General features: G+C 59.1%; 5 protein-coding genes across 6 annotated transcripts; all 5 read right to left on the bottom strand.

Moving 5' to 3' along the window:
• Nucleotides 1-857: 857 nt before the first annotated feature.
• Nucleotides 858-2,920, bottom strand: ABB37_03202 (hypothetical protein; the record flags this gene model as incomplete). The annotated part of the gene is made up of 1 exon (XM_015800461.1): nucleotides 858-2,920. The coding sequence occupies exon 1, from the start codon at nucleotides 2,562-2,564 to the stop codon at nucleotides 858-860; it is 1,707 nt and encodes a 568-aa protein (XP_015660468.1). The 5' UTR covers nucleotides 2,565-2,920.
• A 111-nt stretch (nucleotides 2,921-3,031) lies between these two features.
• Nucleotides 3,032-4,033, bottom strand: ABB37_03201 (hypothetical protein; the record flags this gene model as incomplete). Its single annotated transcript, XM_015800460.1, has 1 exon — nucleotides 3,032-4,033. One exon carries the CDS (start codon nucleotides 4,031-4,033, stop codon nucleotides 3,032-3,034), a length of 1,002 nt encoding a protein of 333 aa, XP_015660467.1.
• A 1,324-nt stretch (nucleotides 4,034-5,357) lies between these two features.
• Nucleotides 5,358-7,353, bottom strand: ABB37_03200 (hypothetical protein; the record flags this gene model as incomplete). 2 transcript variants are annotated; one of them, XM_015800458.1, is made up of 1 exon in its annotated part: nucleotides 5,358-7,353. In XM_015800458.1, the coding sequence occupies exon 1, from the start codon at nucleotides 6,966-6,968 to the stop codon at nucleotides 5,358-5,360; it is 1,611 nt and encodes a 536-aa protein (XP_015660465.1). In that variant the 5' UTR covers nucleotides 6,969-7,353. The 2 variants fall into 2 exon arrangements, with proteins under 2 accessions (XP_015660465.1, XP_015660466.1); XM_015800459.1 differs by having other exon boundaries at nucleotides 5,358-7,343.
• A 558-nt stretch (nucleotides 7,354-7,911) lies between these two features.
• ABB37_03199 (hypothetical protein) lies at nucleotides 7,912-11,493 on the bottom strand (the record flags this gene model as incomplete). The annotated part of the gene is made up of 1 exon (XM_015800457.1): nucleotides 7,912-11,493. One exon carries the CDS (start codon nucleotides 11,491-11,493, stop codon nucleotides 7,912-7,914), a length of 3,582 nt encoding a protein of 1,193 aa, XP_015660464.1.
• A 307-nt stretch (nucleotides 11,494-11,800) lies between these two features.
• ABB37_03198 (putative DNA-directed RNA polymerase III largest subunit) lies at nucleotides 11,801-17,034 on the bottom strand (the record flags this gene model as incomplete). The annotated part of the gene is made up of 1 exon (XM_015800456.1): nucleotides 11,801-17,034. The coding sequence occupies exon 1, from the start codon at nucleotides 16,619-16,621 to the stop codon at nucleotides 11,801-11,803; it is 4,821 nt and encodes a 1,606-aa protein (XP_015660463.1). The 5' UTR covers nucleotides 16,622-17,034.
• Nucleotides 17,035-17,497: the final 463 nt, after the last annotated feature.

The following is a 17,497-nucleotide window of genomic DNA, read 5'->3' as shown; positions in this document are numbered from 1 at the left end:
AAAAGAAATTATAAAAGGAAGCAGTGTAAGAACGAGCAGCGATTTCAAATAGAGAAGAAATGGCAGCGGACCGCAAAGTCGTCGGCGGGGCGTCGCCTTAGCATGTCCCACCGGCAACAGTCGCTTTCCAGCGTGCGTTCAAGAATCCAATCGGAGAAAAGTGCGAGTGCGCGAAACGGCCGTTTTGTCTCTCTCTCTCTCTCTCTTCTGAAGAACGGGGAGGGAAAAGAGTTCTTGTTGCATCGCGGTTGTCTCTGAAGAACGCTTTTCGATTTCATTTCAAATAGTAGTATTTTGAGAGCGCGAGGACAGCGTGTTTCTTGGCTGTGCTGCTCCGTCCGCAAGGTCAGCGATTCCAATCCTTAACCAAAAAAAAAGACAAAGCAAATTACTCAAGTACGTTACGGCAGTTCGCTCGATGTGAAGGAGACAAAGAAGCAAAGAAGAACAGAGCATTTGCCAACTGTGCGTGCTGCAACAGACGAAGGGAAAATACGGCGTGATAGCCGTCGTGCGCAGCGCACAGCGACAAAATGCAAACCCCCTTTTCTTCTCCTCTGCTTCTTTTTGTGATGTAATTCCGATAAGAATTAATAATTTGAAAAACAAACACAGAACTAATGCAATTATGATCCACAGTCAACTTGTGAAGACAAAAAGAAAGAAGGAATACGGGAAGAGTGGTGCATGTGTGTGTCTTCTGCTTCCTACGTATATTCAACAAGACGTGTTAGCGAGGAAGACAAACACCACGAGGGAGGAGAAGGAAAAAGCGAAAAACCCCAGCAAACGACATCAAGGCCTTTTCCTTCCCTTTCCCTCCCCCTTTACCCACCAGCAATCCTCCCTCATTCACGTCACACCATCCCCGGCAGTCCCGTTTCTGCGCTTAAGAAGTAATTCAACACCACCGCGCTCGCCGTCTCAATGGAGTAGCGGTACGAAGCCTTGGTGAAATCGTGGAACTTGTCGTCGCTCATGTAGTGCTCCTTCTGATCCCACGACACGTACCACTCGTCCCGCGCCACCTGATTCGCGTTTGTCGTGCGGTTCAGCAAGTGTACGTGGCGGGACAAGGGAAACATGTCGTAGTTGGACACCCCGCGCACGATCGCTACGGGCACGTGCGGGTACTCGCGCGTCAGGACGTGCAGTACGCCCACCCCTTCCATCGACTGCACACACGACAGCTCCTTCGCCGGGTAGAGGCCCTCAAACAGCTCCTCCGTGTACTGCCGACACAATATATCAGAGCGTGGGCCGGCGAGAATCTGGCTGGTCACCACCTCCGCACAGTTCAGCAGTATCGGCGTCTTGGGTGGGACACGGTTGTAGGAGAGAATCATCTCGGAGGCGTTGAGCTTCGCCGTACCGCTTTCCTCGGTGGACAGCACGTACTCAGGAACCGCCTCGTTCACCTCCCAGAAGGCCTGCATGGCCTCCTTCACGATCGTCGGCGGCGTGGGAAACGGCCGGCGGTACATCGCCCCCTTCATCTGCTCCGCGAAGGACGAGGTCGGGTGGCGGAAGCTGCACGGGCCGAAGAAGGTCGTTGAGTTGTGCATTGTGCACCGCGGACGCGCGCACAGCGAGGTCAGCTCGTTTTCCTCCACGCAGTGCCCACACTCCTGCAAGAGGGAACCGTAGGTGACGCAGACAGAGCCCAGGGCAACCTTCTCCGCGTCCGGCGCCCACTGTTGCTGGCAGGTGGGGTTTGTGTCCTTCTCGTTCTTCTCGCTCGACACCGCGCGGTGGGCCGGCGGTACCTGCGCGTTCCATCCACCACCGCCCACCACCGGCGAAGCGCCTGACGTGCCGATGAGCGTGACGCTCTGCACGTGGAACATCGGCAGCTCCATCACAGCTGCCGTGCACGCCGCGGAGCTGGTCACGTATATCCCTGTTGTTACTGCCAGCACGGGAATGTGGCGTAACCCTTTCGATGCGTCTTCGTTGGCGCCGCGCTGTTGATTCTGAACGCTCCACGTCAGCGCGTCCCGGTGCGGCTTCTCGAGAAAACCGAAGGTAGCAGAGCGACAGCCGTCGATCTCGAAAGGAGTGCTGTAGCGCATAGCGGCTTGGATGAAGTACAACTCGTGCATGCCCGAGTAAGTGCCGTTGTCGGCGGCCAGAAACACCTGCACTGGAACAGGGGACTGACCGTCTACGTCGGCGGGCGATGCAGCATCCGTGTGCTTCTTGTTTCGATTCGGTGCCTCGCGCCGACGCAGAGTTTCGGCGCCAGTCGCGAGCTGTCGATACTGATGGACGTAATGAATGGTGGCCTCCAGAGCCTCGTCGCCGTCTTTAAGCGCTACGCCGTACCGCGTGAGGGCTGCGGAGGCGGCGACGGCACCGAGCTGACTTTGCTTGGCCTCGCGTACAGCCAGCACCCGCGCCGCCTCCTTGTTCGCCTCGGCAAGCAGCTTCTGCGTTTCGTTGGGCACGAAGTAGTAGCCGTCCAGCGGGCGTGGCAGGTCGATACCGCCGCGGTTCGTGTAGGCAAACAGCAGATAGGCCAGGACCAGAACGAAGGCTGCGTTGAAAAAATTCTGCGGCAGCATGATGTGTGTCCCCTTTGTCTTGTTTTCTTCCACAACGACGACAGCGCTGCAAATGATCGTGACCGCCACTGGTGAATACGTTTGTGTGGATGTGCGTGACAAACGGAAGCAGCGACGCCAGCTTGTACTTCGCGGTACAGTAGAGTTGCCAGACGCACTGCGTACGGTGATATGTTGGTACAAGAGAAAGATGAGCGGAAAGAGCCGTGGTCTTCTTCTTTCTGACGCTTTTATTTATATGCGTATATAGAGAGTAGAGACGCGACTTGGTCAACGGAAAGTGATGTCGCTTCTCTTCTCTCCTGTTATCTTCTCTGTTTCTCCTTTACGCTGCTGTGAAAATGAATGTTCAAACTGTGCAGGAGGGGAGTCACGTGCATTGAATCAACGGCGAAGAGCAGAAGAGGGAGGAGGAAGAGAGAGAGAGGAGTAACGCATTTTACGCTGCCCTGCAGGAGTGTATTTTTTCATATCAGAAATCGAACCGTCAAGGGATCAGCAGGATTCAAGAACCTGCCGAACTGGGAGTAGAAGTCCTGTGGACTTGTTCCCGGGTGTTTGCTGTACATGTCCGCGACCCGCAGAGCAAACAGAAGCGCTTCGCTTTCGGCAAAGTCGAACTCATCCGGCTCGACCCTCGTGGCGAGGTTGTTCATGAAGGCCTTTAAGGCCTCCACAACCGCCCGTACGATCGGGACCGGCAGCTTGAGCTCCATCGCCGTCTGGAGCTCCAACATCAAAATCGCCTGGCCTTGTGGCAGGCGCAGCACAGGGACCCAAGAGCGCACGTCGTGCCACTGAAACAGTCCCGGCGCCGCTGGCACGTCGAGAGGGTACGGCTCGCGTCCCCGCAAGATGCCTTTGGCACCGCCCGCCACTGGATGTTGGAGGGTGCTGAACGGGGGCGGGGGTGGGCGAGCCGCGAAAGGAGCAGCCGGTGGTGGCGAAGGGCGCACCGGCGCCATCGAGAAAGGGGGAGGAGGGGGCAACTGTGCACCCGTGCGAGACCGCGGGGGCGGCGTAGGGGCTTCTGACGGCGCCGGCGCGACAGCAGCGGCAGTTTCAGCGTCCGTCGCAGGGCGTTCACCGCGAGCGGCCTGTATCTCCGCTTGCAATGCTGCGAAGCGTTCTTCCATCTGGCGCTGGTTGGTGCGCCAATCTTGCTCTCTTCGGAGCGCGTCGGTCAGCAGTTGCTGCTGTTCGCGCAACTGCCGGTGGAGCTCCTCGTCCCGCGAGAGGATCACCGCTGCGCGCTTCTCCGCTTCCTGCGCAGCCTGCTGTTGATGGAGGGCCTCGTCGATCTTGCCTCGCAATTCGCCCTCTATGTTGCTCAGAGCCGTGCGGCTCTGATTGAGGCGCTCCTCGGCCTCCGTCTGGCGGCGGTGCACATAATCATGATGCGCCGCTTGGGCCTCTAGAAAGCCCTGCCGCCCAGCAGCGTGTAGCTCTTCGGCGTGTAGGCCCTCCATGCGCGCGCGCGGAGCGCCGCATCGTGAGCGTTGAGGCGCTCACTGGTTCTGTCCACGCGCTCTTGCGCGGTGGCCAAGGCAATGCCTTGGGCGGTGGAGTACCGTTCTCCACGTGACGAGGCAAGGTTACGCTCGTGCAGGGCGAGCGCCTGTGCGTCAAGATAGCTCTGACGCGCGTCCAGGCCATAAGTGGTGTTATTCGCCGCCTGCACGGCGTTCGCCACATATTGGGCACTGTGACCCAGTTCCTGCGCCTGACGCAGGAGCGAAAACTCAGCTTGCGCCAGAACGTCAAGCTGCACCTTTACCGTCGCCTGCGCGACGGTGATCTCGAGTTGTGTCTCGAGTTCCCGAGTGAGAGGAGCCACAACCGTTCCAGCGCGTACGATCGACACACAACTGGCAGTGGAATCGACGTACGCTGCGTCGTCCCACGGCAAAGCTGGCCATTGGTCCAGCTGGAGGGATAGTGTCGCCGTTAGAAAGTTCATCGACATCATCCCACGATAAGTGGATCCTCCGAAAAATACAAAAATACGAAGTACTGCTAAACTCAAGCAGTTGAGGATGAAAGGAAAAAGTAAAGGGAGTCAGAGAGAGATAGGGTGAACAACTGTCAGGCTAGGTCATTCCATTCGCAAGCTCCAAAATAGATCCTGTTTGACTTTGTCAAGGCTTTTGGATGCGAAAAGGCTCTAGTGATTGTATCTTGCACGAAGCTCTCGCTCCGTAACCAGTAGCATCAGCCACCAGTCTCGAAAAAAGGCAGTTCCACCGCATGGCGGACGTCGTCTGACATTTGCAGGCCGAGTAGTTGAAAGGCGGCTGGTTGTCCTAGAACGAGTCTTCTATTTTTCTTTTCTTTCCTTAAATTATTAGCTTCCAGTTTTGACGGCTTCCTCGCTGATCTGCGATGTGATTAAATGCTCTCAAGAAAAAGATCAACGTGGTACCGCAGGTTAATGTGGTGGTTGTCATTACCTTCTGCGGCGTCCCCGTCATCGATTAACGTGCTGGCGCAAACAACGTCCTTGTAGAATCAACGGTTGGATTGAGTTGTGCGCTTTTTAGAGGTCCTCTGCAGTCGAAGCATGGAAGAAGGGGTGTGGGGAGGGGCGTCTGTGTACAGTCAACATCGTCACAGGTAGCGGAACGCCGAAAGTCAAAACACGCAGCTGAGATACGAGACAGGAGCATCGCGACCCGCAGTGATCGCCACGTTCGTGTCTTCTCGCACTACGCACGGTCGTCTTTGAGTTCGACACTCCCAGGACTTCACCCAAACGCGTGACGCACGCGGGCGTGCACACGTACCCGAATCGACCTACTCGAAGGCCCGCCCCCCAAAGAAGAAGTTCGACACGACGAACGTCACCGTCTTGACAGAGTAGTGGAAGGAGGCGACCACAAACTTCTCATACTCCTCCGCCGACATGAACTCAAAGTTCTGCTGCCAGGTGTACGCCGCAATGTCGCTCGTTGTGGACTCACCGGCAGCAGCGGCCTCGATCGCCTGCGCCACTTCAGGACTGACGGCCACCTTCCTTGACGTCACCGCAGCCCTCCACACCTCCGGCTGCACGTAGTGCTTCTTCAAGGGGTACATGTCGTAGTTCGAGGCGGTGCGCAGCACTGCCACAGGAATCGAAGCGACCGCGGCGGCATCGGCGGCCATCGACCGCAGAAACCCCACCCCCTCCATCGCCTGTACACACACGACATCGTTCACCGTAAGCGGCGCCCGCACCGGATCTGCGTCGCGGTGCGGCTCAGCCGTTTGTCGGTACATGGAATTCAGCGTGTGGGCGGTGTACTCGCGGCAGAGGAAGTCACGCTCTGCGCCGACGTTAATCGCGTTCACCGTTGACTCGGCACAGGTGACGAAGGACGGTTTGGCAGGCGAGACGCGGCCGGCGGCTTCGATTGCCTCGTTTGCGGCCCAGAAGCGCTGCAGTCCCGCCTCCACCAACGGCGGCATTGCCGGCCACGCGCGATCCGCCGAGGCCGCCTTGATCGCCTCCGCGAAGTTGTTCTTCGTAAAGTACATATTGGGCTCTCGCATGTATCGGATCTCGAAGCCGGAACAGTGCGGGCGGCTGCACTGCGTGTGCCGCGTGCGCTCCGTGCAGCTCCCACTCTCCATGAAGAACGCAGCGGAGGTGACACAGACGCTGCCGATGGCGAGGGGGGTGGCGGCGCCGACCAGCCGAGGCGCACAGCCGTCTTGCTCGAGCTGAACGCCCGCCTTGGCGTGCTCGAAGTTGAGCTGCGACGGCGACGGCAGCGGAAACTTCTCACCGGCATCGACGGAACTCTGCAGACGACGGGCTGCCTCCGCCTCTGCCTCCTGCACCTCCTTCAGGGTCTTAAACAGCGCTGGTGGGGCGGCGTCGGCGTTCACTTCCGTGTCCGGCTCTCCTTGCCGCATTGCCGCATTCTCTCGCTCCACAAAAGCCGCGAACGCCGTCGTGTTCCGCGGGTCCCAGCCGCCTACCATCGGCGAAAACCCCGACGTCCCGATGAACACGATCGACTTGTACTCGACGTGGCGCGCGTGGCGAAAGCGCAGCACGCTGCTCGTGCAGAGGGTAGCGCTGATGTAACCGATGCCCGTCGTGACGATCAGGCTGCGAATGGCATGTCCATCTGCGTGGCGAATGTAGCCGAGCTGAGCGGATTGGCAGTGCGCCAGCTTCAACACCTCTGCGTCCTCCATGGAGTTTTGCAAGATGCCAAGCTCGTGCGCGCCGGAGTAGTCACCGCTGTCGGCACACATGAAAACCTGAATCGGCTCCTCTGCCTTTTCAACCTCATGGTTGGCGTCGGTATGTGGGTTGGTCGAGGTGAGGGCGAGCGTGCACGACACCCAGCAGCCACACAGAAGCACCGCCAGCGCCAAACTAACCCACCACCGGCGAGAAACCGAAAGAGACATGCTTCGACACTTTCTTTTCAACTATTTTTAACTCTACTTTATTTTTTGTGTCACACGCAGCTGTTAATTGGGCTAATTCGGTCAACGTCAGGTGAAAGGCAGAAAGATAGTAGTCGCCGAGAGAGAGAGAGGGAGGGAGTCGTGAGCGTAGACGATAGCGTTGAGCCCCTGAACAGACAACAGAAAAGAAGTGTCTTCGATATCCTCCCAATAAGCCGTTCAACTTCGGCTTTTAAAGGGAAAGATGTCACGAGGATATGTATGTGCTGTTGTGTTTTTGGATGTGGACGATAAACCGAAGACGAAAGAGCCTAACGTTTGCGACGCGGTTCGATAGTAACCGATCACGCTTGCTAAAAGAAAAAAAAAGCTTCTTCACTAAACTATTCAGTTGAGGGCAAATTAGCGAACGAGGAAGGCAACAGAAGAGAGGAAGGTGATCATAATGAAAGAGCGTCCAGCATCTTTTGTATTTTTGAGGACTTGGCTTCTCCGTTCTACAACACGCATGGCACTGCCGACACCAACAGCAAAAGAGGAGGGAAAGATGGAAAACTACGAAGGAACGAAAATGCGGCACAGACGTGGAGAAGAAAGAGCGCTACGCTTCAATTAGGTCTCCGTCCTTCAACGGCTTTTGTTTTGCTTCTTTGTTTTGCTTGCGCTCTGCTGTCAAGAGAAGTAACACGGAAACGACGTTGATGAAGAGAGTATTCCCTCCTCGTACATCTTTACTCATTGCAAAGAAAAAAACGCGGACGCGGCTGGCAATCGACAACGAGCACCTCTTCCGTTTCGCGTACCCGCCGCAGAGGTCGTACAAACTGCAAGAACGAAAGCGCCTGCGCAGAGTCCTTGAAAAAAAGGAGAAGAAAAGCCCAGATGTGAATTATCGACAAAACAACGAACAACAGCGACAAACTACCGCGATTGCAACAATGCCTCACGTCAACGGTGCGGATGCGGATGAGGAACCGAAGTCCACCAAAATGGCCAGGTTCTGCGGCGACATCTCCTCCTGCACCGCGGCCAGTTCCTCGCTCGGCGGCAGTTTCTGCAGTGCGCGGAACTGCGCCGGGTAGACGCGCTCGACTACGCTTTTGGTGACTTCCGCACTCACCTCCTTCCGCACCTTCTCATTCCCGCACAGCGCCGGCAGCAGCGGGACCGGCTCGGGCAGATGCCCCTTCGACGCAATCGTGTTGTACACGTTCACGACTTGCTTCAGCGCTCGTCGCACGTCTTTCTTCGGCACGATGCGCCGATGCTCCTCTGCTTCCGACTCCCCTGGCGCCTCTGCGCCGGCGGTAGTGTTGGCAGCAAGCACTGAGGCCACCACAGTCTCGGTGGACAGCGGGAAGTAAAACCAGGCAACAGCGTCCTCCCACTGCAGCAGCAGCCGGCGACGCAGCGCGTTCATGGCAGCGCCGACCTCTGCTCGCAGTGTATCGAACTCGTACCGCGTGTCCCCGTTCTCTGCCGTCTCGCCACTCGCTGTCGCTATGTCCGCATCGGCCGAGCCACACAGCAGCTCAAGAACGTCGCTGTGCTGTTCCATGATCTCCAGCAGCTGGTACAGGACGTTGTACTGCAGAATAGCACGACAGGGATCGTCGAGGTGGGCACGCAATGTCCCGTCCTCCTGCACATACTGCGCCGCCCTCCACAACGCGTTCAAGAGCTCGCGCACAAAGCCCGCCACCTCCGTGCGAAGGTGGGAAGCACTTCCTGCACTACCGCACGCAGCACTCCCATTTGTGGCCGCCGATGATGCAGCAGCCTCCGCCGCACCCGTCACGTTCTGCCGCTGCTGTTGAACGGATATGGCGTGAAGCAAGTCGGCCTGTCGGGCCGTGTCGCGAAGAACAGCACGCAGCACACTGCAGTAGGCGGCCACTTCGGGAGACGGTGGCAGCACCAGCTGCACGAGCACCCGCATTAAGTCCTGCGCGCTGTGCCGCTGCAGCTGCTTGTCGCTGGCTTGGCGGAACTTCGTATTCGTGGCGGAGGAGACGGAGGCGGAGAAGTCGCTTCTCGAGTCGTTCGTTGGTCCACTGACGGACAAGTTGGACACACCTTCTGCGTCTTCGCCGTACGTCATCGACGTCAAAAAGCGCAGGATGCTCATGGAAGAGGAGGCAGAACCCTGTTGCGCAGACGACGCCTCCCCCTCTGACCCCGCCGCGGTGCTGTTCAGCGCACTCGACGAAGCCAGTCGGCGCAGCGTCGCCGTGTAGTGAATCACGCCCACCGTGCTGTCGAGCAGGTGCGCCGCCAGCACCCGCAGCAGGCGCTGGAAAACATCGCGCGTCTGCTGCGGTGCGGTTTCGCGGATCAGCCGGGTCAGGGCTGCCTCCTCCCCCAGCAACGGCGTAAGCGTTGTGACGCTGTAGTACTCAAAGAGCTGCACGAGTGCGACGCAGGTCTGCACGCCGTTCAGCGGGGCGTGCAGCACCGACGACGCAACGGCCTCCAGTTGGGCGCGGGTTGTGACGGTGGCGTAGCGCTGAAGCACGGCGTTGGACTCGTCGCTACCTTTACGGCGAAATGGTCCGAGTGGAGTGCGACCGGTGGCGGCCATGAAGAGGCGCGTTAAGCCGCCGGTCAGTCCACGCGGACCTTTGTGCGGCGCCGGCGCACGGTTCTCCGCCACGCCATCCTCTCCCGCGTCACCCGGCCCGTTCTGGCCTTCGCACCTGGCTACCCCCAACGCAGACGCAGAACGCCCGAGACGGGTCAGCACGTTGTCCAGCGCCGCCTGGATGTGCTTGCATACACCACCGAAGACGCTGTCGAGAAGCACCTGCTGGCGTGCCACATCCTGCTCTACGCGGTCGGCGTCAATCAGCACCGAAACTGGCGCGTTGGCTTCTGCGTTCGCGCCTTGTCCGCTCCCTCGACGACCCGTCTGTGCCTCTGCCTCGTCGTTCATGAAGAAGGTGTGGAGAAAGTCCTGCTCCTCGACGATTGTCTGATGCAGCCAGGCGCACAGCGAGCTAAAAAAGTACGTCGGGTTGTTCAGCTCCGCTTCGAGGGGACGGGCGCCCATGCCAGCCTCAGCGACGTCCCCCGTCGTCGCGCCGCCTGCGTCCACTCGCGGCTGCCCACCGGACTGGTACATCCCACTGGACGTGTTGGCGGAGCCGGTCGTGAGGAGGTGGAAGTAGCGCCGCAGCACTGACGCACGTCGCAGCCGCGCCACCTCGTCCAGAAACTTCTCGTGCAGCAGCGGGCTCTCCTCGTACAAGAGACGCACACAACGAAGCTGAAAGCCCGTGACTTCGGGCACGTCCGCCGCAATGGCGCCGACGCCGCCGGTCGTCGCCCCCGCACCCGCATCTCCCCGTCCGGCCGCCGTGGTGCCAGCGGTGGCCAGCAGATGCCGCGCAATTTTCTCCGTTGCCCGCGCCACCGCCGTGTACGTCGACTCCATCACGGCCGCCGCGCCTTGGTGGTATTCCTGGGACTGCATAAGCTCGCTGCTGCGCCGGTGCACCTCGCGAGCGCGCTCGAGCACGTTGAGGAAGTTCATATCCACCGGACCCTCATCCAGCACCTGCTGCTCAGCCGGGCCAAAGTGGTGCTGTTTGCGGAAGTCGTCGACCTCCTTCTCGTGATGCTGCAGCAGCTGCAGCTCCACTTGGTGCATGTGGATTTGGTAGAAGAAGTCCTCCGCAGCGCTCGCCGAGCCGCCGGTGGAGGTGGACAGGGCGTTCTCCAGCCCTGTGCACTTCTCCTGCAGCGCGTTCACCTCCGCGGCAACGCGTTGGTAGCTTTGATAGACGGCGGCAAACTCGTGGAGAAAGCTCTTGTGCATGTCGATGGCGCGATGGTCCAGCGCAGAGCGCAGCGTCGCCGAGGTGATGGCCTTGCCAAAGCCACTACCACTTGCTGCTGCTGCCCCTCTCGTGCCGGGGCTGCCGGTGTTGCTACTCGTCGATGCCGCCTCGCTGTCTCCTTTGTCTTTGTTGGGCGACGAGGTGATGCCGTCGGCGTCCACGCTGTAGAAGTACCCAGGCAGCACCTCGTCCACGTAGCTCGCCAGGTCTTTAATGTCGCTGCTCGTTGTAATATCCAGTAGCTTGGATACCTTGCGCTGCGTCGCACTGTTCTTGTTTGACGCAAAGGTGGTGGTCGTGGTGGTCGTTGTTGCAGCTGCTGCAGCGGAGGTGGCAGCAGCACTAGTAGAAAGTGGAGCCGCATTCGGCTGTCGTGTTGGCGAAGGGTCGAAGGCGGCGAGTTTCGACGAAGATAGCGATGTCGACGGGACGATCTGCACCTTTGCAGCGGGGGCGGCGCTGAAGGCAGGCGGTGCCACGCCGGGTTCTGACATTTCAGCCGGGGGAGGAAGGGCGGAAGCATCGGCGCGTGGCATCGCCTGGGAGATCGAGGGGAGTCCTGCAGAAGGGGTAAATTGCGGCTGCATCACAAAAACCAAAAAAAGAAACAGAATACTAGGAATGGCAAGAGAAACGGTAGGACGGGAAACGCCCTTCAGTTCTAAGTAGGCGTACTGCGCTCCCATTTCAGGTGATTAGAGGGGTGGGTTGAAGGGAAAAGAGTGAAAAAGACGTTGCTCTGGGAGGGCGAGGGGGTTCGGGGCTTTTACAAAAAGAAAACAAAAACATCGCAAAGACCACCACGTCTTTCGTTACGCACACGTTGAAGTGGCCCGCCTTGAAGTGTTGTTTTCTTCCTTTCTTTTCTTTTTTTGCTTCCTTTGAGTTATGCCATCCGTGATTACCTTACGTGCGAGCGCCAACGCACTTTCTTCTTTCAAAAAAAAATCCACGAAAACTCACACAGACATGCCGCGCTCACCTATCCAGCTGCTATGAAAAGAGATCCAGCTGAAACACACCCTCCGCGGAAAGCGGCCGCGATGCGTAGTTGCCGTGCGGAGTACGATGGTGGTAGCCGTTCACGCCGCGCGACGACGCCGCCGCACAGGCCGCATAGGAGTTGCGCAGGTACACTTCTTTGGGTGTCAGCTCAACCTTCGCGCCCGACCTCCCGACGTTGCGCTTCGCCGCTGCAGCCGCGGACAGACCGGCGGCGGCCTCCGCGGCAGACGGTGTCGCCATCCGTCCCGTGTTGCAGCCCGGCGGTGCGACGCTGCCCTTGTCGAGCAACACGTTGAAGCTGCTCGTGCCGAGTGGGATGGGCTTCCCGATGATAATGCTCTCCGACACGCTAAGGTTGACGTCCTCGCGCTCCGCGACGGCGGCGTTGTACAGGTGCTCCGTGGTGCGCTCAAACGAGGCCATGGTGAGGACGTTGTTGTTCATCTTCTGAATACCGTACCGGGTAATGCCCAGCACCACGCCCCGGCTCGTCATGACGTCGGCGAGCAGGTAGATGTGTCGAATGTCGATGTTCAGTGAGTAGGCCTGCAGGATGCTCGTGATTTCCTTCACGATGGTCTCACGCGCCGCCTCGATGCCGAGAGCACGCTCGACCACGGCGACGTGGTTGCAGGTGGTGTGAATGCCGTCCACATAAGGTAGCGACATCACCGAGAGCAGCTCGGCGCCCTCTGCGAGCAGCTTCGCGCCCTTATCCGCGATCATCACTCGATTCACGCCGAGCACGCCGCCGACGACCAGCTCGGGCAGCAACGTCAGTAGATGCTGGATGTTGAAGTAGACTCGGGACGGGTCCTTCTCGTAGGGCATCACAATCAAGCAGTCCCGGCTGATCACTTGAACACAGCCTTCCGACAGGTGCCGCAGAGGAGACATGGGACGCGCAGCAGCGGCGTAGAGGCGCTGACACACGACGGCCGCGTCGATTGGCAGCATTAGGCGTCGAATCAAATCCAAGTCAAGAAAGATTTGAATATAGTACTGGCGCGGCGTGACGACCTCGACCATCTCCCGCGTCACCTCCTTCAGTAGCACGCGCTCCATTAAACCCTTCACCGCACGCGCTGCCTGGTACGGCGTGCGGCTTCCGTTCCCGAGATCCATCGCGGTGAAGTCATCCTCTAACTTAATGGGGGCGGTGATGACGGGGGTGGCGATGTTCTTGTTCGAGTTGATCACCTCGACAAGACGTGGCACACCCTGCGTGATGCTCATGCTCGCCACGCCAGCAAAGTGAAACGTGCGAAGCGTCATTTGCGTGCTGGGCTCGCCGACGGACTGGGCAGCGATGGCGCCGCACGGGGTGCCGGGCTCGCACAGCTTCCGCTGCAGCTTCCGCGCACACGCCGTGAGAAAGTGTAGCAGCATGCCTCGTGTCAACGGCAGCAGCTCCGTCTGAAGAGACTCGGCAAAAGCGTGGATCTCTGCTGCCGCTGCCGCCGCTGTTGTCGCCTTTTCCTTAGCATTGACGGCGACGGCGCCCTCGCCGGGGTGCGCGGCCTTGCGCTTCGTGTTGCGTGATGCTTTATCCGGTGCTGTGATCGCCGCACGGCTGTCCTGCGTCCCTACGTGCGCGTTCGTGGGCAGTTGGAGCTTCTCGCGAAGCCGTACCAGCTCCCCCTGCTTCTTGTGGAAGAAGGCTTGGAAGTCGCCTCGCAGTTTCTCGGTGCCGTGCTGAGCAAAAAACTGCAGAACCCGCAGGCCACCCAACTCGGTGGAAGATGAGGATAGTTTCATGTGCGCGACACGCGACATCGACGCACCGCCCTGACGGATGGCGTTCTCGGCCTCCAACACACGCCCGCACGCCGCCAGAGTCGCCGCCTCCCCGTGCAAGCAGCGCAGCACAAAGCTTTCCACTTCACTTGGCAGCAGCGACACTGCGTGCCACTCCGCGTACAGTGCTGCATACTCACGTAGAAGTGAGTCTGACGCGGTATGCTCGGCCTTCGACACCGGCCCGCGTAACACCGCCTCCACCTGCGTGCGGAAACGGGCGTAGGCGGCGCGGTTGCTCAGCCACTCCTGCTCCAAGTTCAGCGGCGTCCCGTGCATCCCCTCCATCAGCCACGGGTCCATGCCGTCCTCGCCGTAGCAGAGCTGCACGATGCCGCCCTGCACGCTGCGCACCGAGGCGTCGTAGCCGACGCTCAGGTTTTCCATCGCCTTACTCAGACGGCGGTAAATGTAGCCCGTCTCCGCCGTCTTCACCGCGGTGTCGACGATGCCCTCGCGACCCGCCATGCTGTGGAAGAAGAACTCCGTCGGTGAGAGGCCGGAGTAGAAGGAGCTCGCCACAAAGCCACGCGAGGCCGGGTCTTCGGCAAAACGTGCGAAGTGCGGCAGCGCGCGGTCCTGAAACGCGTTCATGATGCGCTTCCCACTCACCGTCTGCTGGCCCACACACGCCATCATTTGCGCGGTGTTGAGCGCGCTACCTTTACTGCCGGAATTCACCATGATCAGCGGAGCGTTCGACTTGGCGTCAAGAGCCTGCACGGCAGCTGAGCCGCACGCGTCACGCACCTGCGAGAGCTCGCTGTTTAGCATCGATTCCAAACTCTGCTTCACCGTCATACCGGGTTTCGGGATCAGCCGGCCCGTCTTGGCCAGCGAGATCATGCGCTCGCACCGCTCAAACGACTCGGCCAGGACAACCGCCTTCTTCTTGTTCAGCGACGGCGTTGGGGAGACGTCGCCGAGGCCAAGGGAGAAGCCGTAGTTCTGCAGATACCGCGAGGTGAACTGTGCAATGCGGGTCATGCAGGTGGCCGTCTGCTCACCCCCGCTGAGGGCGTAGAGGCGCGCGAAGAGACCGTCCTTAGCGCCTCCACCGAGCAGCTTCTTGTCCAAACGGCCGGAGATAAGCACGGAGTCCAAGAAAGCCACGTAACCTTCCGCCGGGTCGTCGTGCGCGCCGGCGCCGGAGTAGAAGCGGGTCTTCGCCTCCAAATTCAGCAAGAGTTGTGTCTCAGGGGACGGGCGCAGGATCAGCTCGATCAGCTGCTTCCCCGTCCACAGCTCCGCAGGCTTCAAAATGGCAGGGACCGGTAGCGCGTACTGCGTCTCCGCACCCAGCCAGTGCGAGACCATTTGCGTGAAAGACGCACGATCGAAGAGCGCGTCACGCGCCGTGACCAGGTACGCAGCCGTTAAGAAATCCTGTGTGCAGGCGATGATCGGCTCGCCGTTCTTCGCCGTGATGATGTTGTGGGCGGTGAGCATCAACTCCTTCGCCTCCGCGCGGGCCTCCTCCGTCTGCACCACGTGGATGTTCATCTCATCACCGTCAAAATCGGCGTTGTACGGCGCACAGCAGCACTCGTTGAAGCGGAAGGTGCGGAAAGGCAGCACACGCGCGCGATGTGCCATCAACGAAATGCGATGGAGGGAAGGCTGGCGGTTAAAGAGGACGTAGTCGCCGTTCATCACGTGGCGTTCTACGATGTCGCCGATGCTGAGTCGGGCGGCGATGGCCTCGCGGTCGCGTGCGTTGCGCAACGACTTGCGGGAGCGCTCTTTGGACAAATAGACGGTCAGCGCACCGGGGTGTACGTACGGGCCATTGCGCACCAGCCGACGCATCAGCTGGATGTTCCCTGCAAAGACGCGCTGGGGATAGGTCAGCACCCGCGCCACACGCAGTGGGACGGCCAGTTCGTCAATGCGCAGATTCGGGTCGGGTGAGATGACTGACCGACCTGAAAAATCAACGCGCTTGCCGCTTAAGTTACCGCGGAAGCGGCCCTGCTTACCCTTCATGCGCTGCGCGAAAGACTTGCACTCCACTGTGCGCAGGTGCGAGGGGAATCCGGGCAACGCCGCGTCCAGCAGCCGTGCCACACGTGTCTGCAGCAGCTCCCACGTCTCCACACTGCGCGCGGCGTCGTTCGTGCCGTCGTTCATCATGTCAGAGCAGATAAGGATTTCGTTGTACTGCGTCGTCAGGTCGTCCTCGCGAATGTGGTTTGTCATGGACATGCCTCGTGGTCGCACACAGACGGGGGGCACCAGCAGCGTGCTGATCAACAGGCTACATGGATTGGTCCCTGGCTGCAGCCCCAACAATGGAACCTGATCAAGAGGAATAGCTTCGAATAGTTCCTTTACACGCTGCGGGTGCAGAAACTCGTGAATGTACTCCTTATGCGAGCCTACATCGGCGTTGTGCAGTACCGCCGAGCGCAGTTCATCTTGAAGGAACTCCTCGCGGTCCTCGTTCGCCTGCTCACCGCGGCGCGGTTCCACGAGATACTTCTCATGCACAATGCGCATCGGCCGCACGCGGCGCACCGTCCCGTTCAACCCACCGCACACGAGGCACACACGCGTCTTGTAGGCGTCTTCCTGGATTGTCTTGATGAGCGCGGTCCGTTGCTGTGGCTCGAGGGTGGTCGACCGCAGGCGGCGAAGGTAGTAGTCCCGCTCCCCCCGCGTGAGGAGCACGTTGGAGCAGCGCTTGCAGACGGTGCGACACACTCGGATCACCGTGGAGAAATAGCCAAGGTGAAACACTGGTGCCTCAAGGTTAATGTGGCCGGCGTGTCCGGTGCACTCGGTGCTGCGCTGCCCGCAGGTGGTGCAGACGGACTGACGATCGCTCGGGCCGAGACGGCCGTCGTTGACGCCGAAGTTTTTCTCATTGCCGATGACGCGGTGGCACGGCAGCACGGAGAGGCGGTGGATGGCCTCATCGGAGAGGAGACCGTACTTGATGGAGGTGATCTCCACAGGCTTGTCCAACAGCGGTTGCACGAACTGCGCCGTCGCGGACGCGCTAAGTGCCATCACAGAAGGATACAAAGGGCAAATCAAAGCTATAATTTATTCTCTGACAAAGAGAAAAAAAAACCTTGTCTTCGCTCACTAACAACGCATTCACTGCGCAGGTCTTCTTGAATTTCCCAAAGTTTTAGGCCAGCCAGATCACCACTACCGCTTCAGAAAGTACACGATTGGCCCGCTTCCTCTGTTCTGATTTAAGACGACAAACAGAGAAAGGATCAAAGCGCGAAGCGTGAAGTGGCACAGCTCAGTTGGATTAGAGTGCCGTGTCCTCAACACGTAAGGTGTGGAGTGGCACTTACGGCGCTGACGACGAGAACAGAAAAGACTACGATGGCCTTCTTTCTTGTAATGTTGTTGCTGATTCACACCCTCCAAAAGGTCGTCAATTGAAGTACAAAACTGTTCTGGCCACTGCTCCGGACGAACGGGGAAAAGGGCGAAGGGGAGGAGGGGGGGGGGGATCGTTGTGAGAAGGAGAAAAAAAGGTAATGCGGAAAATCGCAAGAAACGGAGTCAAAGCGAAGGAGAGCGCAACAAACACCGAAGTATGCATAGCCAATGTATGACGCCTCACTGAAATACATTAACCGCCGGCAGAGTTGCCTGCTTCGTACATGTCAGTTTTCAGTCTTCAAAGATCTCAGCCTCAAAAAAAAGGAACTGCAGAAATAGTTTCCGGCAGCGCACAGAGCATTACTACTCGCGTTTGCACGCGGCGCCGGGCTGCAAAAGGCAAGCTCACCAAGTGAGAAGCCGCCCACACGCACACTCCGTTGCGAAGAGTGGATGAGGTGTGTGTGTGTGTGTACTCTGCCTGCAAGGCAACTCCAACTTTGAGGCTTTTACGAATGAAAATTGTTCTTGTTAACGTTTAAA

Source organism: Leptomonas pyrrhocoris (genome assembly GCF_001293395.1).
Source record: "Leptomonas pyrrhocoris isolate H10 chromosome Unknown, whole genome shotgun sequence".
NCBI lineage: Eukaryota > Euglenozoa > Kinetoplastea > Trypanosomatida > Trypanosomatidae > Leptomonas > Leptomonas pyrrhocoris.
The sequence above is the reverse complement of the archived record's forward strand: the minus strand, read 5'-3'. Positions and strand labels throughout refer to the sequence as shown.